The following is a 22,840-nucleotide window of genomic DNA, read 5'->3' as shown; positions in this document are numbered from 1 at the left end:
ACAAAATACCATTGGTTGTACACTTTGGATGAATTCTATTACTATGCTTTATTAACACATCTCAATAAAATTGAAAAAAAATTCCAACCGACATACATATCTACCTACATTCAAGGACACATGACAAAATAACGTTTTTGTGCCTTGGCTACATGCTCCCTTTCTCAGCGCCGGGGGCCTCGAGCAAGTGATACAGAGCACTCACGGGTGGGTCCCAAAGGTGAAGACGGCCTTCTTTTGCCATCCCCAGTAGGGAGAGTTAGTATGATGAAAACTGAGCAAACATATCCAGCAAGTCATGACAATTCATGACCTACTCAATCTTCAGTCATTAATGTAGTCACATTCTCACAGGTTGTTTGTATCACTGTTAGAATAAACAGAATCTGAGTGGCCCAAGAGACTGCTGGAGTGATCCGTTCTCAGTTCCACACGGTGAGGAAGGGTCTGCAGCAAACGCAAAACACGCAGAAGAGCATTTAAATTAGCCAGCACTTACCGTGTAACCATTTTGCTGAAAAGGGTGACATAAAGAGCACAGCAGGTTGTAGTAGAACGACAGTGTAGCAGAACTCCTGCATCAGTTTCCCAAAAAACAAAACAAAAATACAAAACCATCCTGGAATGGAGCAATCTTTACAACTGAGCCATCAACAAATACCCCGGCGAGCACAACACCGTCCCTGCCGTCCCATCAGTGGCATCGCCACGGGGGAAGCCGGGCTGTGGGCAGCCCTCCTGCCACAAAGTTACACAAGCCATCACTGTGCAAGTGCGTTTTGCTTTGAAGATACTTCCTATTATACATCAAAGTAAATCTTAAGACCAAAATCTTTTTAATGCCTATTCTATAAATGTCATTAGTTTTTAAGATGGAATGCATTTTACAAGGTAATTACTCAATGCCAAATAACCTTATAATAGTAGAGAGTTCTTATTTTTAATTTTGAGTCTCATGTAAGAAAGGCAGGAAAGCTGATAGAATGAAAGAGAGCATCAAAATGAAAAACACTTACCTGCTCTTTACTCAGTTTAATGTCTACAGAGTCACATTCTGCAATTATAACAGACTTTGCATCTTTTGGATTTAAAGGATAAAGATGAAGTGTAGGCCACAATCTTTTATTTGAAGGAAAAAAAAATGAAATTCTCTTCTCATAATACAAAAGCTATAATCTACTCACAAAGGTTAGAATTCATTAAGAACTTACATTTTAATAATACCCTTATAAAGTAAGCAAAGCTAATTTCTGTTAATCATATTAATAGTAATACTAATTTATTTCATTCATCCTAACATGAGTATCATTACTTTCAACTATTAATCACAACAAAAATTATAAAATAAGGACCATATGTATTACTATTATAAAAGTAGGTGGTAAACCATTCTAATTCTATGTTCTATACAATCAGGAAAAGTAAAACGTAGGTATTGGTTCCTTTAAGAAGAAGAAAAGACACAGCATGTTCCATAGGTACATATAATCCAGTCTGAATTTAATTTTCCTACAGCATGCATTCTCACAAGGATGGTGCAAATTGGTTGAGGGAGGTGGTGTGTGTGAAAAAAGCTTATTCTTTTTATGCACAAGCACAGACATACATACATATCATACACACATACACTGATATACAGAATATGTGTGGTATTAACATTTCATGGGGAGGAGGCAATTAGGAGAAAAATGTCTAAACAGAAAAACAGTTCTCCAGGATATCACCCCTGCCTGGCACTCCCTGTTCTCCTCATCCATAAATTAAACTGCCCACTAGACATTGCTACTTGGAGCTACAATAGGCAGCTCAAACTAATCATGTCTAAAAACTAAACTCAGGATCTTTCCCCCACAAACCTGAGCCTTCTTTGTGATTCCTATGTCAGCAGATGGAACCACAATTTACTTGAATTCTCAGGTCAGAAACTTGTATATCTTTTCCTTCTCTCTCACCTGTCACATCTAAACTTCTCCAGATCCTACAGATTCTATCTTTACTTTAATTCATCCATTTCTCCCATCCTCACTGATACTTACATGAAAAATATGAAAACAACAAACACATATCAAAAACAGTTTCCTTATTTGCACTTGAAACACTTTATGTAATCTAAAAGTTAGCATCCTACCTCCATGCTGGATGGCAAGTTTCTACATTCACAGAAACAATTACTCTTACATTCACTGGCAGTGGATCTATCAGCCATTTCACGTGTTTTTCAACTTGCTTAAAAATATAAAAACAAAATCAATCTATTAATTTAAAATCTACTAGACAACCCAATAAAAGCTCCCCAAGTAAAATGGAATTCTCATTAAGTTTCTCTTACTCTGTTATTAATTAAGGATATCTTATTTTGGGATTATTTCTCTTAGAACATTAAAAGAACAAATAGTAAAACACTGTTATTACTGCTCTGAATTCTGAACACTTAAGAAAACATTAAGGCTTCTAAAAATATGCCAAAGTGACCATTCTTTGCTAATTGTGTTAATGCAGTTGGACTTTCCCAAAAAGATACTAGTGTCTACTGACATAAGATATACGTTTATCCACATGCTTCCTCCCTAGGAGTTAAGCAAAAGTAAAATAAACAACATCAACCTCTTCTCACAAATACATCATGTGAAAGTCTGCTACAGCCATTACTAATATTTTTGCCTGAGTATATTAGTAGTTTACAAAGTGAAAACAGTACCTGAACTTGATCTATAGAATCAATGATGATGATGCTGCTGCCCTGATGGTGGGCAGAGAGCTTTTCTAGCCAACATGGAAACTCCTCAAGAAGCTTACTGCATCAACTACAAGATAAGAACACATGCCAATGAAGAGAGAGACACTTTATTACAGCTAGTGGGAAATATTCCAGCCCTACTTTTAAACCCAAATTGAGTCGCCAGGATGACCCAGGTGTATAAAGTGTTGATTTGAAAGCTTCTACAAAATCAAAACAAATGGATACCAATGAAAATTGGTTTATCATCAGGGACTTACCCACCTCAACAATCTCAGAATCTGAATTAAAATGCTAAATGTTCTAAAAGCTGGCATACTATACCTTTAAAGTGAGTCGCTTAATAATTAAGGAAGACTCTGAGCCAGTTGACATGGGCCTCCCCACAAAATGAGAAAGAATTAGTGTGTTAGGGGAATTCTTCTGTTGTAACTGAAACCTGGAAGAAAAAGATAAGACTTTTTTTGAAGACTGATGAAGCCCCTTTACTGTCAACAACAAAAAAGAACTCACAATTCACTAAACATCAAATGCCACCCTCAGGCACCACATGGTCAGCCACCTTCATAAATACAGAGATTTACATTTTTACTCCATTTGTTGATCCTTTAAATAAACTTTCAAAAGTAATTATAGATCCATTCTAATTACAAATTGGCATGAACTAATTTAAGTACAGTAATCTGTACTGGAGGTTAAGGTATTAGTAAAACGAATGTATCTTTAATTATTAAGTATAAAAATATTATTTCCCAAATATGACTTAAAAGGGCAATAAAAAGGAAACAACATATGCTAACACTTCAATGTAAATGATATTTATGAGTGAAAGAATATACTTACTATTTCTTTTATTTTTAAGTATTGTAATAAACTAAAATGAAAGAAAAAAATTTATTCTCATATTATTTGAAGTCCATGATTAAAAGAATTAGATTGCATTCATGGTAACAGTTATCCTGCCTTTTGGTGTTCTTTAAGATTTATTTCATTCTAAATAGCGCATATTTGTCTTATGCTTTCAAATATTTAAAATCTCAATGAAACCTTTAAGATGAAGTCAATGTTTGAAAATAAAAGCACATCACCTCCATAAGTCACCTAATTCCACACCACACAGCCCTACTTCCTTATACAGCATTCCCTTAGTGCTTTCTATATAAATTATGTATGTAAGTACAAATGCCCACCATTCCTATTTCTTTGTTAACCTATATCTTTCTCTTATATCCAAATTATATATATACTTCGGGCATGAGCCTATTACTTTACTCCTTTTCTCTTTAATGTTTTATACAGGTCACACAGGAAGGCAGACATGCAATAAGGTGTTCTGTTGAATGAATTCAGCAATTTAGACAACAACAACATAAAACAACAACAGTTTGCACTGCATCATACCACTTGGATTAAAAAAAAAAAGACTTTCTAGAACCTGGTCCTCCAGATACAAGAAGAGGTGGAATCGGTGCTGGTGCTGCCACTAGAACATTAAGTCCTTGGTAATACTAGGAACAAAAGGGAATTTAAATTGTGATGATGCACATGCCCCAGAATACTAAATAGAGTTGACTTATAATCATCCTCCATCATTTAGTTAATAATAGTAATAATACCGCTCTCATAAAATAAATAAAATGACTAATCTATCACTTACTATGTAAGTGTTCTGCTAAAAACTTTGCATGTATTGTTTTATCAAATCTTCAGTAGCCCTCTGAGGTATTATGTTTGTTCTCGCTTTACAGACAAGAGAATCCAAGCTTAGTGTGGTTGAGTAACTTGATCAAAATCCACAGGTACGAAATGGTGGAGACAGGACACAAACCCAGGCAGTCTAAATTATTAAAGCACAGATATTGATGTTAGCTACTATAACATTCTTTAACATGTTAGTTCTTACACTGATTTTTTACACTATTAAGTATTTTTTGAACTTGGACATAGATTCTTTTGCACTTCAAATTCTACTAATTTGTTCAGATATTTAAGGATGTTGATTAGACCAATAAAAAGGGACTAATCTGCCTATTGGATAAACTTCTGTGCTTTGTTTTCTGAATGTTTTGATAATTTGATTCTTTTAAGAATTGCCTTACTATTTCTACCAGGCTTCCTAAAATCCTAATCTTGGTCTGGGTGGTTACAGATAGTGGCATAATGAGCATGTGGGTTATAAATCGTAATCTATAGATGAAAATGTTTGATGTTTATAAGTTTATTTGACTCTTTCACTATACAATAAACTTAATTGCATCTCAACATGGATAATCAAAACATAAGGGCAGTCTTCACCTTGACTCTGTTTAGGTGGGAACACAATCACAACACAGCCATTAAATGGGGACTGATCTTTGTTGGAACAAGCATGCTTACTTTCTCAAATCCCAACTCATGGGTTGAATTAGAAGCCTGTTGAAAAGTTTCCATTTGCTCTTGTTCATCATGTATGTCCCACAGAACATCACCAAAATCATCTTCTTCTGGAATGGAATCTTCACTGCCCAAATCCTTACTCTCCAGGTCTGTGTTCTCAAAGCCCAGTATGTCCTAAACACCAAGAACAAGCACATGAACATGAATGAGTATAAAAACCTTGCAGTGTGGGACAGCACACAGGTCTGCAGTGAGCTTTACCTACTTACGAAGGCAAATCCGAGCCAGGAGGCCTTTGTACAACTACAAAAATATGTCTATAGTTACAAAAACAAACATCAATTGAGAAAAAAAGGAAATACTAAAAACAATAAAAAAGAAAACCTTTTCCTTTTATTAAAAATAAAGCTAGGGGGGTATTTGAATCTTATGGAATTTGTTTCCTGAAAAATGTTTCACAATATCTTTGGTTATATCTGGTGGATGAAAAAATTTAAAAATTTGTATTAATGCCTAAGAAATAGATTGTGTTACATTTTATAAGAATTTAATTACTAAGATGGGGTTTCTTGGTATCAAATACCTCTGCCGTTATGTCTAGTCTTCATATTAGATGACTGAAAATATGTTGTCTGTCCTTCAAGCATTAGAAGATGGTTAATAAGTTCATTTTTACTTGTGGCCATTCATTCTACCCAATGCATTTTACTTATCATGATCCTAAAATTCACAATATTATCGAAAAGATCAAAATCGGTAATAGCCTTTAGACTAAAGAATACTCCACAAATGGTGTTGGCAGAACTCGTATCATTAGGTTTGGAGCTCACTCTTCTCAGCTAACAAATCTCCATACTGGTAATGCAAATTAATCAGAAAAGATAATCTAATCCCCTACTTCTCAATAGGTCCCCAGTACCCTGGGAAGGGGGTCAAGGGGCTAACCATGGTATATTTTCCTTTAATATGCATTTTACTTGAAGATGGGGCTATTTTGTTTTATAATCATTATTAGCATTTTTGCTAATGTATACTTTAAAGCTGATTTTTATATTAAATATAAACAGGCATACTACTGAGCAGAATATATAACTCTTATAAAACCTCAAGATAATACTTGAAGCTTCAAAGAAAGTTTGACCTGGAGATACCTCTGTGGTCCTCTGTTCTCAGACCCTAGAGGTGAGCTGTCCTCCTCCTCTGCTGTCAGGGATCATGTGGTGGAAACATTTGAGAAGGACTTTTCTGATACATAAAAATTCGAAGTGTACAGGAAAGCTAAGGAGACTCTATTGCAAAAACCTAAAGTTTTCCTTAAATACTTACCTTTGAACTGGCACTTTTGAAATATGTTTTACATATAACAAGCATTCAAGCACCAGAGACCTCTGTGAGAAAGATGAGAAAGAAAGATGCCTAGTGCGAGAAATATCATGGTAAGATCGTGAGGACGAACTGCCAACAGAAACAGCCGCATTGTTTGTAAATAACAAGTGGTTTGAAAAAAAAAGTGGTTTCCTCTGGAAAACTCCATTTTACGGAAAACAGTCTAAGATATTTTAGATGAAAATCTTACAGGGTTTGCATATGTACCTGTTTAATAATGTTTTCTACATAAGCATAAGTTTTATATACTCCTTCTACAGGATCTCTTGAGTGATCAATGATCTGGAAAAAAAGAGAAGTGTGAAAGTAAGATATACAAATAAGAATAACAGAAGGGGGAGGGAGTAGTAGTGGTAAACACTTTTTTATACATTTTTTAAATTAGAGAAGTTGTGTGTTTACAGAAAAATCATGCATAAAATACAGAGTTCCCATATAGGGATAAATAATTTTATAACGCTAGATAATGCACCAGGACTGTTCTAAGTACTTTACATTTATCCTCACAACAACTCTACAGGGAAAATATTATTATCCCCACTTTATGGAGAAGGAAACTAGGTAAGTTCAGTAATATGTCTGAAGTCACACATTGGTCACATGGAGTCTGTATTTTTATATTTTCCAGAGCATTCAGTTATAGGGGATTTTGTGTGGACAATGTTACAACAAAACAAAAAGTATACATTTTTTGCCTATGTGTGCAAATTCTGTCTTTTTTCCATACCACTCAACATAAATAACCTTTGAAATACACCAGTATCAAATTTTATACTAGCAGTTATAACTCTACAAAATATAAAAAGCAAAATGATACTTTGCTATATAAAAATGGTACTTTGCTGAGTTTATTGAAAGAAGAATGCCCTATCTATAAAGAACATACATATGGTTAATAAATGATTAATATTTGATAAGATTAGACTATTAAACTAGAATGGTTTCAAAAAGCCTATCAAGTGAATTGGCATGGAAATTCATTTTACATTTACAAGTATAAATCATGGTAGAGAGAGCTTATTTTACTCCTATTTTGATTAAATAAATTCAGCATTCTGGTATATTGCTTTTAAAAAGCAGTATTTATAGGATAAAGGTAAGTGATGGGAATTAATATCTTTTCTCATGGGACCTGAAAGAGTAGCTTGATACTAAAATAATTAAAACAAAGAATGAAATGGTTCTGGAGATGAACTATAATAAAAGTACACTTCTTTTTATCCTTAAAGTTCTTTGGTTTAATGTCTGCTACTCTCAAGCTGTCTTTTCCACATTAAAAGATGCAAAGAAAAATTCTGGCTGGGCACAGAAATCCTAGAGTTGTTTTCAATATACTCTTAACACTAATTATAAACACATATATCAAGGTATCTCAGTCTACAGTATTGCAAAGCCTATAATTTGTTCTAAAATCCTGCCACACATCTCTCAAACCCATCCTCAGCTTTTTGTTTTTCCCAATGTTCTTAGAAAGGTCACTATAAAAAGGCTTCTCTTTACACTAATCCTCAGTGAGCAGAGAGAAGACTCAGTCCTTGCGAGAAAAGCACAGAGAAGAACCTGTCATGGCCACTCACAGAGCATATCTGTAGTCATATATTGCTATTTATTTCTCTCCTCTCTAACCACATGTAATCCATTAGGAAACCTGGTTGGCTCTACTGTCAAAATTTATCCAGAATCCAGCCACTTCTCATGGCCCCCTCTACTACCACCCTGGTCCAAGCCACCAGCGTCTCCTGCCTGGAACACTACAATAGCTCCCTGACTTTGCTTTCCCCCACGACCCTCCAAACCAAGGTCTACTCTCAACACAGCAGCTTAAGACATCACTGTCACACGACCACGTCAGATCCTGTCATTCTACTGCTTCAAGTCCTCCAACGGCTCCTATGCCATTCCAAAAACGAAAAGCCAAGGTTATTTAAATGGTCTCTAAGGTTCTTCACGATCAGGCCACTTGCTGCCTCTGGCTCTCTCTCCTCCTCTGCTCTCCTCCGTCACTCTGCTCTAGCAATACTGGCCTCTGTTCTCTCCCTAAACGTGCCAGGCTCACTCCCATTTCCTCCGATCCTGCTCTTTCCTCTGCCAAGTATGTTCTGAACCAGATAATTTTTATAATTGTACTATTAACTATAGCTCAAGGTTTAATTTAAGGCTCACTGTTTGTGTAGTGCAGTTCCACAGAGTTTTAAAAAATTGTTACTCTACAACCATATATACAACCTAGTCTTCCCCCTTTTAATTACATCCAGATATGTATTTCAGTGCTGTTAAGTACATTCACAATATTGTGCTACCATCACCATCATGCATTATACTAAAACATTTCCATCGTTTCAAATAAAACCCTGTACATTTTATGCCTCACATTCCATTCCCTATCCCCACCCCATTTCCTGGTAACCCACATTCTAGATTCTGACTCTACGAGTCTGCTTATTAAAATTATTTCACGTCAGTGACATGACACAATACTGGTCCTTTATGTCTGGCTTTTTTCACTCAACATGATGTCTTCAAGGTCATCCATGTTGTCTCATGCATCAGAACTTCACTCCTTTTAATGGCTGAACAGTGTTCCACTGTATATATATATTCGCACCACATTTTGTTGATCCATTCATCCGCTGATGGACACTTGGCTTACTTTCATCTTTTGGCAACTATGGAGAAGGCTGCTATGAACATCAGTGTGGAAAAAATCCTAGTTTTCAGTTCTTTTGGTTGTATACCTAGTAGTGGGATTGCCAGGTCATCAAGTAATTCTATACCTAATTGTCTGAGGAACTGCCAAACTGTCTTCCACAGAAGTTGCACCATTTCACTTTGCCACCAGCAATGAATTAGTGTTCCTATTTCTCTTCATCCTTTCCAATAATTGCCATTTTCCACCTCTTTAACAGCAGTCATTCTAATGGGTATGAAATGGTATCTCATTGTGATTTTGATTTGATTTCTCTGATGGCTAATGATGTTGAGAATCTTTTCATGAGCTTTCTGGCCATTCAAATATTTTCTTTGGAGAAATGCCTATTCAAATCTTTGGCTTATTTTTTTAAACTAGGTTATATGTCTTTTTTGTTAAGTTGCAAGATTTCTTTATATATTCTGGAAATTAAAGCTCTATCAGAGAAAGATGGAGAAAGACATAGGACTCTCTTCTCTTCCAGAAAAATAGCTAGAGGACAGGCAGAAATGGCCTGGAAAAATATCTTGTAGGGCTTAGCATACCAGAAGGCTGGACCCTGCCCAGAAGAGAGAGGGGCAAAGGAAAAGAATCACATTGGTAAAACTGTAAGTTAGAAGGAGCAAGTCTGGCAACTTCCCCATCCTATAGACACTCTTGAATTCCCAGGCCTTGGGGCTTGCAGCTACAGACAAAGGGGGCCCCAGAGATCCAGCTCCTCAGAAAGGGGGGAGAGAGGAATGCAGCCCAAGGCTGACTCAGCTTCTGACCCACAAATCTGGTCTGCTGTGCCTATGAACCTGTCCAGGACAGGTGGGGCCGCACCATTGTTTGTCCTGGAAGCCACCAAGGGGCTAAGGAGAGCCGACCCTCTCAATCTCCCTCTCTACTGACCTGGACTGGTTGAAGACAGAGGGGAGTGGACTTATTCCCTACCTCAGAAAAGGGATGGGACTGCCAGCAAAGGCTGGAGAACTGCCTCAGAGAAGTTTGAATATAAGGCTCTTAACTTCCGGGCAGGATCCTCTATCACACTGATATGGTCCCTGTTGCAGCAAACATACTCCAACCAGGATTTGAAATGAGGCTGCCAACAATCGCCTTCTGCTGGAGAACTAAGGAAGTGCATGGGAGGAAATTAAAGCAAATATGATTTCAAATGTTTTGTCCATTAACTTTGGTGGAAAATCTTTCTATTTTTAAATTGTCAATTTTCATGCTTGCCAGCAGTAAGAGAGATGCTCTCATTCATAGCTGGTAGAAATATGCTTTGGTGTTGTCCTTCTGTAAAATACTTTGAAAATATTCTTCAAATGTCTGCAAATGTTCATAGGTTTTGAACTACAATCTCGATACTTGAGAATCCATCTGAAAGACATGAACGTAGATCAATTCTCCATGTACAAGCATTTTTGGTGTGTATTTATTACAATTTAAAAATTGGAAGTACAATCTTGCTTTTGTCCTTTTTTGATTAGTAGTGAAGTTGGATATGTTGTCAGATCCACATTTCTTATTTGTATCTGTTCTTTAATGCTATAGGTTTTACTTTTATAGTTTAATACTTCCACACCAAGACACAATTGTGGCAAAGTTTAATCTTCAAAATTCTTACAAATGATTTTAGGGGAAAATATGTGGACTGGGAGGAAGAACATATTAAAAGAGAGAAAAAAGGTTTTTTAATGCTTTTATTATTGAAATTAAAACATTTGTGGCATTATGTGGTATTAGCAGAGTTGTGAAATGGTAACAATTTTTTTTCTTAAGAAAAATAGCATGATAATAAATATGAATGACTTTTTCAAATGTATTGAGAGACACTGTGCAATAATAAATATACCTTTTCTTACTACCCGTAAAAAAAAATTTTATCCGGCCTTTACAACCTCCTTTCCCAAGGCCCTTGGAAGCAGGTCTGCAATCCATTACTGGGTCCAGGTCCAGATTTGAGCAACTAACAGGGACAATCCTAAAGACCCAGATCAGGTTAAACCAAGAATCAAAGAACAGGAATAACACACAGCTTTTTCCCACTAAGTTCCTATGAAAGAGTGATTGAGCATCTGAGTAAACTCACCTTCCTAACCAGATTCCTAGATATCAGCAAAAAATTACAAGCCATACTAAGAAAATGGAAGAAATGGCCCTGGGAAAGGAATAGACCAAAGCTCCAAAAGAGACACTGAATCTGAGACAACTAATCAATGAGATGTACACAAATTTCCAAAAGAAAATTAATGAATTGAAAGACAATATGGCTAAAGAGATAACAGCAAGAAAACATGGATGAAGCACAAAGAAGAACCAGAAAAACTGAACAGAAAAGTAAGAGAGCTCATGGCAAGGAAAGACATGAAAGGTAAGATTAGAAACACATTAGCAACATATAACAGCAAATTCGAAATGACAGAAGAAAGAATAAGTGATACAGAAGACAGAACAGACAAAATTGAAGATAGAAAAGAACACAGAGAGAAAAGAATGGAAAAAATGAGCAGGGGCTCAGGAAGTTGAATGGTAACACAAAAATGCAATGATGTATATGTCATGAGAAGGGAAGGGAAAAGGGGCAGAAAGAGTATTTGAGGAAATAATAGCTGAAAATTTCCCAACACTCATGAAAGAAATGGATTTACATGTCCAAGAAGCACAATGTATCCCAATCAGAATAAATCTGAATAGACCTACCACAAGACACATATTACTCAGAAGATCAAACATCAAAGATAAAGAGAAAATTCTGAGAGCAGCAAGGGAGAAACAAACCGTCACATGTGAGGGATGCCAAATGAGACTTACTGTAGATTTCTCATCAGAAACCAGGGAGGTTAGAAGACAGTGGTATGATACAATTAAGAGATGAAAAAAGAAAAACTGCCAGCCAAAAATTCTTTATCAAGCAAAACTGTCCTTCAAATATGAAAGTGAGTTTAAAATATTCAAAAATGAACAAAAACTAAGAAAGTTCATAAAAAAGAATCCACCCTTGCAGGAAATATTAAAGGTAGCCTTACAGACTAAAAGAAAAAGACAGGAGAGAGAAGCTTGCAGGAGAGTACAGAAGACAAGAATAGCAGAAAGAATAACCAAAGAGTAAATAAGACAGAGGAAAATAAGATGACATATGAAAATCAAAGAATAAAATGGTGGAAGTAAATAATTAACTTACAGGAATATCATTGAGTGTGAATGTCTTAAACTCCCAATCAAAAGATATAGGCTGACAGAATGGATTAAAAATAAATGAGCCATGGGAAGCGGACTTGGCCCAATGGATAGGGCATCAGCCTACTATATGGGAGGTCTGTAGTTCAAACCCCAGGCCTCCTTGACCTGTGTAGAGCTGGCCCATATGCAGTGCTGATGTGCGCAAGGGTGTCCCCCACATAGGGGAGCCCTGTGCACAAGGAGTGCACCCTGTAAGGAGAGCCACCCAGTGTGAAAGAAAGTGCAGCCTGCCCAGAAATGGCACCACATACATGGAGAGCTGATGCAGAAAGATGACGCAACAAAAAGAGACACAGATTCCGGGTGCTGCTAACAAGGATAGAAGCAGTCATGGAAGAACACACAGTGAATGAACACAAAGAGCAGACAACTGGGGTGACAGGGAAGGGGAGATAAATAAATAAATAAAATAAAATAAAATAAAATAAAATAAAATAAAATAAAATAAAATAAAATAAAATAAAATCTTTAAAAAAAATACATGAGCCATCCACATGCTGCCTACAAGAGACTCCTTTAGACGCAGGGATACAAACTGGTTGAAAGTGAAAGGCTGGAAAAAGAGATCTTCATGCAAACAGTAGCCAAAAAAGAGCATGGGTAGCTATACTAATTTTGGACAAAACTGACTTTAAATGTAAAAAAGTTATGAGAGATACAAAAGGCCCTTATATATTAATAAAAGGGACAACCCACCAGGAAGAATTAACAATCATAAATGTCTATTACCTAACCAGGGTACCCCAAAATACAGGAGGCAAAATCTGGCAAAACTGAATGGAGAAACAGACATACCCACAACAATAGTTGGAGGCTTCAACACACCACTCATATCGTTATATGGAACAACAAGATAGAAGATCAACAAGAAAACAGAGAACTTGAACAATCTGATAAATGAGCTAGACCTAGCAGACATATATAGAATACTGCCTCCCAAATCAGCAAGTTATACATTCTTCTCAAGTGCTCATGGGTCTTTCTCCAGGATATACCACATGTTAGGTCACAAGCCAGGTCTCAATAAAACAAAAAGAATGAAATTATATAAAGCACATTTTCAGGTTGCAATGGAATTAAACTGGAAATCAATAATAGATGGGATAGAAGTAAAATCACAAATGTGTGGAGGCTGAAAAACACACTCCTAAATAATCAGTGGGCCAAAGAAGTAAGTGAAATTAGTAATGAAAATGAGAACATAGCTTATCTAAACTTATGGGATACAGCAAAGGCAGTGCTGAGAGGGAAATGTATAGCCCTAAACACATATATCAAAAAAAAAGAAAAAAGAACTAAAAATCAAAGATCTAACTGAACAACCGAAGAAATTAGAAAAAGAACAACAAACCATTCCCAAAGAAATCAGAAGGAAAGAAATAATAAAGATTAGAGCAGAAATAAATGAAACAAAAAATAGAGAAAATCAACAAAACCAAAATCTGGTTCTTTGAGATCAATAAAAATTGAAAAATCCTTAGTTAGACTAACAAAGAAAAAAAGAGAGAAGATGCAAATAAATAAAATCAGAAATGAAAGGGGGGAAATTACGATTGATCCCACAAAATAAAAAGGATTATAAGAGGATATTATGAGAAACTGTATGGGAACAAACTAAACCACCTAGATGAAATGGACAAATTCTAGAAAAACACAAACAACCCACACTGACACTAAAAGAAATAAAAGAATTTAACAAACCAATCACTTTTAAAAAGATTGAATCTATCATCAAAAATCTCCCAACAAAGAAAACTCCAGGACCAATCCTGTTTAAACTCTTCCAAAATATTGAAGAGAAAGGAAAATTATCCAAAACATTTTATGAAGGCTAACACCACCCTAATGCCACAGCCAGATAAAGATGCTATAAAAGCGCAGTGGACTTGGCCCAGTGGTTAGGGCATCCATCTACCACATGGGAGGTCTGCAGTTCAAACCCCGGGCTTCCTTGACCCGTGTGGAGCTGGCCCATGCGCAGTGCTGATGTGCACAAGGAGTGCCCTGCCATGCAGGGGTGCCCCCTGCATAGGGAGCCCTATGTGCAAGGAGTGCGCTCCATAAGGAGAGCCACCCAGTGCGAAAGAAAGTGCAGCCTGTCCAGGAATGGTGCCACACACACGGAGAAGTGACATAACAAGATGACGCAACAAAGAGAAACACAGACTCCCATGCCGCTGACAACAACAGAAGTGGACAAAGAAGATGCAGCAAACAGACACAGAGAAGAGACAACTGGGGTGGGGGGGAGGGGAGAGAAATAAATAAATAAATCTTTAAAAAAATACTATTAAAAAAAAGAAAATTACAGTTCAATATCTGTAATGAACATAAATGCAAAAATTCTCAACAAAATATTTGAAAATAGAATTCAACAGCATATCATGACTTATACACCACATCCAGGTGGAATTTATCCCTGCTTTTCAAGAGTGGTTTAACATGAGAAAATAAATTAATGTGATTCCCCATATTAAAAAATTGAAGGAAGAAACTACATGATTATCTTGATTGATGCAGAAAAAGCATTCAACAAAATCCAGTGTTTCTTGATAAAAACACTTCAAAAGATAGGAATAGAAGGAAAATTCCTTATTATGATAAAGGAGACTGAAAGATTTCCTTCTAAGATCAGGAAAAGACAAGGATGCCCACTGTCACCATGGTTATTAAACAAGTGCTGACATTCTAGCTACTTGAGCTAATAAATGAGTTCAGCAAAGTGGCAGGATAAAAGATCAACATGCAAAAATCAGCAGGGTTTCTGTACACTAGTATTGAACAATCTGAAGAGGAAATCAGGGTAAAAATTCCATCTACAATAGCAACAAAAAGACTCAAATACATAGGAATCAATTTAACCAAAGAAGTATAGGACCTATATGCAGAAAACTACAAAACAGTACTAAAAGCAATCAGTGAAGATCTAAACAAACGGAATGACATTCTGTGGTCATGGACTGGAAGATCAAATATCAAGATTTCAATCCTTCCCAAATGATTTATAGATTCAATGCAATACCACTCAAAATTCCAACAGCCTACATTAAGGAAATAGAAAAGGTAATTACCCAAATTCATTTGGAAGGGAAAGTGCACTGAATAGCCAAAAGCATTCTAAAAAAGAGAGGCAATGTGTGAGGAATTTCACTGCCTAACCTTGAAACATACTAGTCAAAACATAAAGATACACATTAATCAGTGGGATAGAATTGAGAGCCCAGAAATAAACCCTCAACTCTACAGCCAATTGGCATTCTACAAACCTACCAATGCTATGTTAATGGGCCAAAACTGTCTCTTCAACATGTGGTTCTGGGAGAACTGGATATCCATAATCAAAAGAATGAAAAAGGACCCCTTTCTCACTCCCTATATAAAAACCAACCCAAAATGATCAAGGACCTAATTATAAAAGCCAGGACCATAAAACTACTAGAAGAAAATGTAGAGAAACATCTTAAAGACCTTGTGATAGGTTGTGGTTTCTTGGACTTTATACCCAAAGAATTCACAACAAAAGAAAAAGATAGATAAATGAGACCTTCTCAAAATTAAACACTTTTACACCTCAAAGGATTTTGTCAAAAGGATGAAAAGGTAGCTGACTCAATAGGAGAAAATATTTGGAAATCACATATTTGGTAAGGGTTTAATATCCATGACATACAAAGAGATCCTACAACTTAACAATAAAAAGACAAATGACCCAATTAAAAACATCAAAAGACTTGAATATACCTTTGTCCAAAGAAGATATACAAATGGCAAAAAAACACATGAAAAAAATGTTTAACATCACTAGAGATTATGGAAATGTAAATCAAAACTACAGGGAAGAGGATATGGCTCAATGGATAGAACTTCCACCTCTCGTTTAGGAGGTCCAGGAATCTATACCCAGGGCCTCCTGGCCCATGTGGTGAGCTGGCCAAAGTGTAGTGCGCTGTGCACAAGGAGTGTTGCCCCACACAGGGGTGTCCCCTATGCAAGGAGTGCAGCCCTGCACAGGAGGAGCCACCCACACAGAAAGCTGACGCAGCAAGATTACACAACAAAAAAAGACACAGAGAAGAGACAATAAGAGACGCAGTGAACTAGGGAGATGAGGTGGAGCAAGAGAATAATCACCTCTCTCCCACTCTGGAAGGTCCCAGGATGTGTTCCCGGAGCCACCTAATGAGAATACAACAGACATAGAAGAACACACAGTGAATGGACACAGAGAGGAGACAATGGGGCAGTGGGGGAGGAGGGGAGAATAAGGGAAAAAAAGGAAAACTGTAAAAAATATAAAATTAAGTCTCTTTTTTAAAAAAATAAAAACTACATGAGATATCATTTCACACCTATTAGAATGGCCACTATTAAAAAGAGAACTATGAGTGCTGGAGAGGATTTGGAGAGATAGGAACACTTACTCAATTTTGGTGGCAATGTAGAGTGGTACAATCACTGTGGAGGAATCTTTGGTAGTTCCTAAAGAAGTTGACTATAGATTTGCCACATGACCCAGCAATACTACTACTAGGTATATACCCAGAAGAACTGAGAGCAGTGACACAAACAGAAAATCTGCTCACCGATGTTCATAGCAGCATTATTCATGATTGCCAAGAGATAGAAGCAACCCAGGTGTCCATCAATAGATGGATGAACAAACTGTGATGTATACACACAATGGAATATTATGCAGCTGTAAGAAGAAATGAAGTCATAAAGCATATGACAACATGGATAGAGCTAGAGGACATTAAGTTGAGCAAAGCAAGCCAAATGCAAAAGGACAAATGCTGTATGATTGTGCTACTGTGAACTAAATATATTGTGTACATGGAATTAATAACTTGAGTATGGGTCACCAGAAAATAGAATGAGCTTAGAGAATGGAGAGCTGAGGGTTAACTTGTGCAGAATTTGTAAAACAGGTGTGTGTTAATTTTGGAAATGAAAAGCTGAAAGCACAACATGTTTGTAATTAGCAGTACTATTATGTAGGCATGGCAGTGGTTTAAAGGGAATGTCTAAGGTCACACATATTACTAAAAGGAAAGCTAAAAAATGTAACATGGGAATGTACAGTATGGCAATACTGCATGTGAATTATGAATACGGGTAAAACTGCATATATAAAACCATTTTTCTTTGAAACTGAACTATGTTAACACTACAAGATGTTAATATCAGACAAAAAATATTGTGCTAAATGAAAGAAACCAAACACAAAGTACAACATATTGTATGATTCCATTTATATAAAATGTAAATATAAATCAATTTAAAAAGATGAAATTAGATTAGTGGTTATGTAAGGCTGAGGAAGGATGGAGGGATTGAGACGTGACTGCTAAGGAGTGTGGGGTTTTTCTTTGGGGAGTAATGAAATATTTCCAAAATCTTCTGTGATGATGAGTTCACAACATTGTGATTATACTAAAAGCCATTGATTATAAACTTTGGATAGATTGTATGGTATGGGAATATATCTCAATAAAACTGCTTTAAAATAAATAAATGTACAGGGATAGCCAGAAACAGAGCAGCTATGTATGGCAGGAAAAGCATAGAAAATTGAGAAGTGAAGAATTTTCTTGTTTGTCCACTTGTTGTTTATTATTATTGAAATAATGAAAATGCTCTAGTAATGACTGAAGTGATGAATGTGATTATACAAAGTACCACTGATTATATACTTTGCATGAATTGTATGCTTTATTAATGTATATCAATAAAATTGATGTTTTTTAAAAAGTAAAATAAAAAAAATATAAAACCTTCTATCAGATATGTGGTTTCCAAATATCTTCTCCTATTATGTAAGATGTTGTTTTACTTTCATAATAAAGTCCTTTAAGGCACAAAAGTTTTTAATTTTGATGAGGTCCCACTTAACTACTTTTTCTTTTGTTGCTTCTGCTTTAGGTATAAAGTCTAGGAAACCACTGCTAAACACAAAGTCCTGAAGATGCTTTCCTATGTTTTTTTCAAGGAGTCTGATACTTCTGTCTCTTACATATAGGTCCTTGATCCTTTTTTTTTTAAAGGAGTAATGGGGATTAGGGCCTCATTACATGCAAAGTAGGCATTCAACCACTGAGCTACACCTGCTCCCAAGCCCGTGATCCATTTTGAGTTGATTTTTGTAATATGGTGTGAGGTAGGGACCTGCCTATATTTTTACAATCACTTTTCTACAGCACTTGTTACCTTTTAACATAATATATATTTTGCTTATTTATTAAACTTATTTATTATCTGTCTCTCCTCACTGAAATAGAAAGGTCTACAATTTTATTTGGTATCCCAAGTACCAAAACAGTGCCTGGCACAAAGTAGTACTCAATACATTTGTTGAATGAATGAATGAATGAATGAATGAATGAATGAGTTGATTCATTCTTAGTTCCTTAAAGACATGGAAGCAAATATCAATTTACATGAAAATATCCTTACCTAATTTCCTTGTCTTTGTTAAAATCCCACTATTCTTGATATTTCTATTATCAATTTTCACATAGAAGATTAAAAATGGAAACCCTCTGAATTTTACCTTGACTTTGCTGGTCTTGTTCAGATTAGAAACTTGATCAATCAATTGCTGGACAGAGTTGGAACTAACTTTCCCATCCTCCAAACAATGATAAATTAATCGTGGTTTTCCTTCAGGGTTTTTCAGAAAAGCTTCTTCACAGTCTTCCAATAAGAGGCTAGATTGGAAGTTGTCATTACTTGTGCTACATTGCACTGTGGCAGCAAACCATTAGTCAATCAACCTTAGTGCCAATAATGGGATTTTACTACAATGAATAACAGCCAGAAAACGCTCTATTGAAGAACAATCAAAGTTTTCAAAAATGGATGTTTTTATAGCTCTCTTCCCTTGTGGTATTAAAATATAATACATTTATTAGCAGACAATGAGAGGAGTTACATTCATTGTGCATTCATTTAAAATTTAAAGCATATGTAACTTTGTTTTACTTTTAAACCTAAAAAAATCTCATAAATATTGTTAAACATGACTTAAAAATAATGTACTAGACCCATGAGACTTTGCAAATAAATGGAAAATATAATTCCATTTATAAATACATGATTCCCAAGTGTGATATAAATATCAACCTAAAGGATTCAAGGTTTTTCCCTTCTCTAGTCCATTAGCCTTTTCTCATCCAAGGAATGACCCAAATCCTTACACCCAAAATACACAATAGGGGACAAATGCAGGAGGTTAGAAGATAAACATGAGAGGATAAAATTCCTGACTGAGGTAAAGGTAATATAATTTTTTAAACTTTGCTAGAGGGTAACATAACTACATTTTGTGCTACTCCTATTTAAAGTCTAGAAAAATCTTAGAATAATATACTGAAGTTTTCTGCACTATAAGGCAAATTGGAACTAATTTCCCTTTCTAAGTGAAAGTTTGTCTCAAGAGAAAAATTAGTGTGTGTGTATAGGAGAAAGAACTATTACATGGTTGTGAATCTGTATGATAAACTGAAGTACCAGCCCTAAATAAAAAATAGAAAAAAACAATATTCTGTTATATATTTCTGTGCCAAGCCAATCTATCCAAATCATAGACATTTTACATATTATAATAATCTTGACCATGTTCTACAGAACAGAAAATTAGAATTTCAGAGGTTCATTTGTTACTTCTTTAGAAGCAAAGTCTGTGGCCAAAGAGTGGACCTTCTGTTCAGGTACATGTTCCTAACTCAAAACCACTTCCCACAAAACTGACATTTGGGACTGAAAAGGAAATGATAGGTTGTTGGGGATATGGTTCAAATAATTTGGAGGGAAGGAAGTAGATGGGGATACAGATGAAACAAATTGGTCATGACCTGATTATTTCTGAAGCTAGAGAGTATGACAGGTCAGTTGCAAGGGTGGCAATTTGTCCTTTGGGACTCAGTCAGAAAGTGGCCTAACTAGAGCAATTTGTAGAGTGGGGTGCTAGAGGAGATGCCACTTTGTGAGACTGGCCAGGAACTAAAACTGTGAGGCTGACCAGTAATGATGACAGTTCAGTCATAGTTAAGAGCTCCTGCTTAACTAAGTTCCATAAAGACACTGGCTAAAAAGAATGGAATGGAACCAAGGATAGGGCCTAAGAAGTCCTACAAGGTGGTATGATTATCCTTTGGGCACTGAAGGCTTCCCAAGAGTGAACTCTTTTCCCTTGAGAAAGATAGATGATGCACTGAAGAAAACCAGTCTGAGTAGAGCCTTTGTACTGCCATTCAAAGTGAGAAGACTTCTCATCTACAAGGTAAAAGCACTCCAAGTGAACCTGAGCACTTAGTAGTTATTTAGCTCCTATACTTCACTCTAAGAGATTTCTTCTATGATTCTAGACGGAGTCAAAAGTATCAATGATGGGTTGTATGCAAGCTTGTCTGGTAAAGTTTAGAGCCCCACATACTTGCATACAAAGTTATATCAGAGTTGATCTGCAATAAAGGAAAATGTTTGGAAAGATTAAATCCAATCAGGCAACAAACCCAGGAAGAAAAATCAACCACTGATTAGACCCATTTTGTCCTTTAGTTATGTATCTAATTTGTAAAAATAAAAAACTGTATTTGAGGCATTCTTTGGTGTGATCATATTCACATTATAAGGGACCATCCAGTTTACTGGGTTTGAGCAGTAAGTGCCTCAGGGCATTTTAAAGTATGATTCAACACCAACACAAGTATTCAAGTACACATGTAACCACACAAAGTTCAACTGCCTCCCAATCTGCATCCAAAGAAAGACAAAAATGAAAGTTAATATTGATCATTGAAATCAGGGTTGATATAGCCTGTGCATAAATTCAAAATTGTTTCCAAGTGTACCTAGTCCCTAAAAGTCCAAATAAGTAATATAGGCCCTAGAGTCTTTGAATGTTCAGAAAGGATGTAAGACTGAAGGTGTATTCAAGATTGCATCCATACAAATGTGGAAGATATGCTAAATCCAAGCTGGCTTGGAATGTGGAGAATATGTGTTAAATCAAACTTACCTAGAGGAAATAACCTATCTGATACTCAGATAAAATACTGAAGAAACTAACCAAAAGTCTGTTTGCATACAATCACCATTTGTCTCCCTAATCCTATTTCCTCTGTATAAAAGGGTCTGAAAAAGGCTGTTCGGGGCTTGGTTTTTTTATTAGGACAAGAGTCCGCTGAGTCCGACAGGTCAAAATAAACCAACTTCCTTCTCAGAGTTCTTGTGTCCTGGCCTTCGATACTGTGCACACCCAATTTCTCTACAACATTTCTGGTGACCCAGATGGGACTGCACTGAGGTCAGAGGTGGCAACAGTTGTTTGCCCCTCCCAGATGTCTCCGGGGAGGCTGGGAGGGCCTGGGTGAAACCCAGCCCTGGGTGCCCCTGGGCACCCCACTTGAGTCCAGAAAGAGTTTGCAGTCTTCACTGGAGCCCTCCCGGATGACCTGGGGGCACCAGAAGGTTTGAGAATCCCTGAGAACAAAGCAAGGAGCTCCCCACGATGGACTGGTAAGACCCCCGAGGGCATAGTGCAGGAAAAGCCTAATTCTAAAATTAGGAGGGAGCCTGATCAACTCTCAAAGGGGAGGCCCTAGTAGTCCTGAGAATACAGGAGGAAGCTGTCTCCTCTCCAGGTCCGAGGAAAGGAAAGGGGGGTGGTTGTGTGCGTGTGCTTGTGGCGCCTGAGTGAGATGCAGAAAATCACTTTTGCGGGGCGAGTGCGGAGTCCTGATCCGCAGTTCCGTGGCAACCTCATACGATCAAGGGCGGTCTGGGGTCCTTTGCAGGGACCCTCTTCTGTATTGGGGGCTATTACCGATCTGCTAAGGTCAAGAGGTGCCAAAAGCTCCCGCGAGGGATGCAGCCAGAGACGGACAAAACGTAAGGCTTGAGTGACTATTGTGCACCACCGGCACAGGGTGAAAATGGGAAACACACACAGTAAAACCCTGTTAGGTTGTATGCTGAAAAGCTTCCCCTGTGCATTCCATGAAGATGTGTATGGCATAAGGTTTCAGCCAGGAAAGCTTAGGATGCTTTGTGAGTTAGAATGGCCAACTTTCAATGTGGGGTGGCCCCAGGAGGGCACTTTGGACCCCCAGATCATCCACAAAGTCCACGATGCAGTAACTGGAAATCCAGGGCATCCAGACCAATTCCCCTACATCAATGCTTGGGAAAATGCTGTGAGCCAAAACCCACCTTGGTTAGGGAAGTGCGTGACTAAGGAAGCTAGAATTTGCTTAATGCAGAAACCAAGGAGGGCCATCCCAGGGACCAGACCAAACGATCATCGTGCAAAAGGCCCAGAGAAAGTGCATCCCAAGTCCAGTGCCAATCCACTTATTTTTGAAGGGTCATACGAACATGAATTTCCACCACCTTATGCAATGACTCCCACCCCGGCAAAA

The 22,840-nt window shown here is 36.9% G+C and overlaps 1 protein-coding gene across 1 annotated transcript in view; it reads right to left on the bottom strand.

The window, feature by feature from the left end:
• The window catches only part of LOC139437772 (nephrocystin-3-like), a 33,832-nt gene extending 11,256 nt beyond the window's left edge, over positions 1 to 22,576 (bottom strand). Inside the window, 10 exon segments of the mRNA XM_071212453.1 lie at positions 500 to 575; positions 1,013 to 1,119; positions 2,129 to 2,226; positions 2,699 to 2,842; positions 3,062 to 3,176; positions 4,139 to 4,245; positions 5,114 to 5,287; positions 6,707 to 6,781; positions 18,970 to 19,163; positions 22,489 to 22,576. Coding sequence (XP_071068554.1) covers positions 500 to 575; positions 1,013 to 1,119; positions 2,129 to 2,226; positions 2,699 to 2,842; positions 3,062 to 3,176; positions 4,139 to 4,245; positions 5,114 to 5,287; positions 6,707 to 6,781; positions 18,970 to 19,163; positions 22,489 to 22,576 — 1,178 coding nt within the window.
• Between the last annotated feature and the right edge of the window lie 264 nt (positions 22,577 to 22,840).

The sequence above is a fragment of the Dasypus novemcinctus genome, chromosome 28 (assembly GCF_030445035.2).
Source record: "Dasypus novemcinctus isolate mDasNov1 chromosome 28, mDasNov1.1.hap2, whole genome shotgun sequence".
Taxonomy (NCBI): domain Eukaryota; kingdom Metazoa; phylum Chordata; class Mammalia; order Cingulata; family Dasypodidae; genus Dasypus; species Dasypus novemcinctus.
This window is presented reverse-complemented; position numbering and strand designations above follow the sequence as displayed.